This window comes from Solanum stenotomum, chromosome 5, assembly GCF_019186545.1.
Source record: "Solanum stenotomum isolate F172 chromosome 5, ASM1918654v1, whole genome shotgun sequence".
NCBI lineage: Eukaryota > Viridiplantae > Streptophyta > Magnoliopsida > Solanales > Solanaceae > Solanum > Solanum stenotomum.
Genome location: NC_064286.1, coordinates 4,796,881 through 4,800,306, shown reverse-complemented (window position 1 = coordinate 4,800,306; position 3,426 = coordinate 4,796,881). Strand labels below are relative to the sequence as shown.

Sequence of the window (3,426 nt, the reverse complement as noted above, 5' to 3'; positions counted from 1 at the left end):
CCAATCTACCTTGATGGAATCTATAAAAGGAGGTATACCATATTATTAAGTACTATAATAACTCATTGGGAATTGAACCACATATTGTACTCAATATAGGCCAAAAAGTTTCTAAAAAAAATATCCTTAATAGGTAATGCTTTTGGTCTGCCTTCAAATTTTAATAAGTTTATTTACTTAAGGCTTCGTTCGTATCGTTAGTTTTCGAGTTTTTGAAGTAAGGTTCAATATTTAACATATCGGAAAAATGGAAAGGAGTATGAAGTCGAAATTACCTCCGGCAGGTCCAAAAATGGAAAGGAAATATGTGGAGAAAAATAGAAGGAATTATATGAAGAATCTCTATAATCAACTTCATTCCTTGCTCCCTGCGTCTAAGGTTTGTTTTATATATTCCTTTCACTTTGAATCATTGAGGTTTCAAAATTAAGAGTTCAAAATATAATACTTATTTAGTATACATAAAATTTTGATACTTTACCATCAATGGATATGAGATAGTGGATGGGGTTGTCCTCCCTAAACTAAAAGTCTCGGGTCTGAGTCTTGGGTATGCAAAAATTATTCCTAAGGAGCGCCTCTCTCTGAATTAGTAGGACTAGTGCAGATACCTCACACCGGGTGAGAAACCATATATATATATATATTATATTCTATGTTTTTGTATTAAAATATTGAATTCGATTAGTTGAATCCATGAGTTGTGTGTATAATCAATCGTTCTCCTCTCCTAATTAAGATTCTGAATTCACCTTTGTGATGCTCATTATAATGATCATTTGCTCTTACATCATGTGCATGCATGCAATGACAAATTTAGAGTATGAGTTATGGGTTCGATCGAACTTTAATTTGTAGCTTTGGTCCAAATCTTGTATTTATTTAAAGAAAATTATATGGATATATGTACAAATTATAAATTTGGAACCTAACAACTAAAAAGAAGTAACAAGGGTTCAGACTAGAAGTCCAAATTCATATACTTTAAATTTCGGCTTCGCCTCTGCATGCATGTATATTTCTTCTAATGCATCATTTACAATTTTGAGTGTTGCAGGAAACAATAATGACAGTGCCAGATCAAATAGATGCAGCAGTAAATTACATAGAAACTTTGAAAATGAATTTGGAAAAGAACAAGAAGCACTTGGAAAAATTGAAAATGGACCTAAAGAGGGCCCAATCACTCAATTCAACTAATGAGCCCGGCCCAAGCACCAAGTCACCACCTCAGATTGAATTCCATGAAATGGGCCCAAACATGGTCATGGTTTTAATAAATGGCCTTATAAATATAGCCACTTTTAATAACATCATTCGATTATGCTATGTGGAAGGTGTTGAAGTTGTGTCTACAAGATTTGAACTCAATGGAAACTCTACACTACAAATTTCTCATCAAACCAAGGTAATGATAGAAAAATAAAATTTTAAAGTTGAAATTGATTTTAAACACGAAAAAAACAACTGATGTTTGTGAGTCGTTATCGTCATTCAATATTTTGCAGATCAATAGAAGTTCAACGATGGAATTTATAGGTACAAATTTGTGTGATAAGATGAAGGAGTTGATTTATGGACCATCTCATGGAAATGATGTGGAATCTCAATTACATTTATGGGACTACAAAATTGAATTTGATACATTGGAGTACTACTTTTTACCAACAACAAGTCAAAATCCAAACATGTATAGTTACATGCAAAATTAATATTTTATTCCTATCTTTTTAAGTTGAAGTAGTTTTCATTAGTATTGAGTTGTAAAATTTTATCTCCTAGTTTAGTGTCTTGTTTCATGCAGATGAGTGTTTGTTGTCTTTCCTAATTTCTTTGATTTTCGAATTCAAATAATCAGATCTCTTAACTGTGTAAGTTAACTATCGATAATTAGTGTACATTTACATTTACAGATATTGGGTATGTTAGTAAAAAACTACAAACTATGAATGTGCTTGGTAGGAAGGAAAATGTTTTCATGGAAAAAAAAAAGTAACATTTTTATTTATTTTCTGACTATTTGATAATTAAACATAAGATATTGTCCCAAAAGCTATAATTTAGGCATGCAAATTAAATGATATGAAAGTGAAGGTGAGGTAGCAAAGTTTGTACTGATGATTAAAGATAAGGAGTACACGTTCTGAGTCCTAGACTAGCTACACTTAGAGTTCTACGTAATAATTGATTACTATTAATACTACTATAATAATACTGTAATTATAAATAATCTAATCCTAGTCGACTTCAACTAGTACAAGAAGTAGCAGCGTATACTCGATATTTAGTAGCCTAGTTCTAGTGTAACTCTAACTCCAATTATATACATTAATTGAGTCACGTTATTCAACATGTTTCATATCTTCGGTTTCTCTTTATCTTCCATAGGTAGGGATTGGGAGTAGATGAATGAGAGGTGGGAGGATAAAGGGAAGGCTCCTTTTAGATCCCAAATTTCAACTTCTTTTGTTGTTATTTTTATATCAAAAAGTATAGTTTTGTCTGATATGAATAATGTGTGTAATTGATATGAAGTGTGAACATAATTTATAGGTCCTTCAATATTCTTTCTACTCTACAAAAGCAAAATGATTCTCTATTCTTAAACTTTGAAAAAGAATTTAATTTTGTCTGATATGATATAAAAATACTGCTACTTTACGGAATGTGACCACAATTAATTTGTGGAAATATTTAAAAGTTGCATGCCTTCTTCCATTGGTCATGACTCATGAAAATTAATTAAAAGACACGTATCAAATTAAAGTTTCCCTTTGTTTGCCGGAAATTATGAAGCTTTTTCATGTTCAATTTTTTATTTGATATGTTATATATAATTATAATGAAGAATATTTTTTATTAGGTATTTAAATAAAGTATAATAATAAATAAATTAATACTTAGTAAATATTAAAAGAGTTAAATTAGTTAACACGTATAGAGGGGTGTGATTAAATTTGGATTCACGTCGGGAAGTTTCGTATTGGAAGATAAAACATTCTCCAACTATGGCATCTCCAGCTACTTAGAAGGACTTGAATCCGAGACCTCTTGTTGGTGTAATATACGCACAAATGCATTAAATTACAGTTGAAAATAAAATAACAAAAAATGAATAAAAACTATATTTACGCTGATGCTCGGATATCTCGCTCTCTTTACAAAGATAATCTACATCGATCTAGCAGTATCTCTCTTGACTTATCTCCTCCAGGATACAACAACCCAACAACGTCGTACAACTCAAACAACTCTAGATTAGTTGAAGATTCCAAAGCTCTACAAAAAGAACACTTTCCTTTAATACATAAATAATTCATAAATATACCAGCTATGTTGGTTATTTAATACATAAATAATTCACTTCCTAACGAATAACGAAACAATATTAATGGAAAGCATCTAAGAATTTCTAAGCGTGATACA

General features: G+C 30.7%; 1 protein-coding gene across 1 annotated transcript; it reads left to right on the top strand.

Annotated features, from left to right (window-relative positions):
- Window positions 1-247: 247 nt before the first annotated feature.
- LOC125866286 (transcription factor bHLH162-like) lies at window positions 248-1,712 on the top strand. Its single transcript, XM_049546624.1, has 3 exons — window positions 248-379; window positions 1,058-1,408; window positions 1,509-1,712. The coding sequence occupies exons 1-3, from the start codon at window positions 248-250 to the stop codon at window positions 1,710-1,712; spliced, it is 687 nt and encodes a 228-aa protein (XP_049402581.1).
- The last annotated feature ends 1,714 nt before the right edge of the window (window positions 1,713-3,426 follow it).

Coding starts and splice junctions, on each gene's coding strand:
- LOC125866286 (XM_049546624.1), top strand. CDS start 248: ATGGAAAGGAGTATGAAGTCGAAATTACCTCCGGCAGGTCCAAAAATG. Junction 380..1,057: donor CCTTGCTCCCTGCGTCTAAG/GTTTGTTTTATA, acceptor TGAGTGTTGCAG/GAAACAATAATGACAGTGCC. Junction 1,409..1,508: donor AAATTTCTCATCAAACCAAG/GTAATGATAGAA, acceptor AATATTTTGCAG/ATCAATAGAAGTTCAACGAT.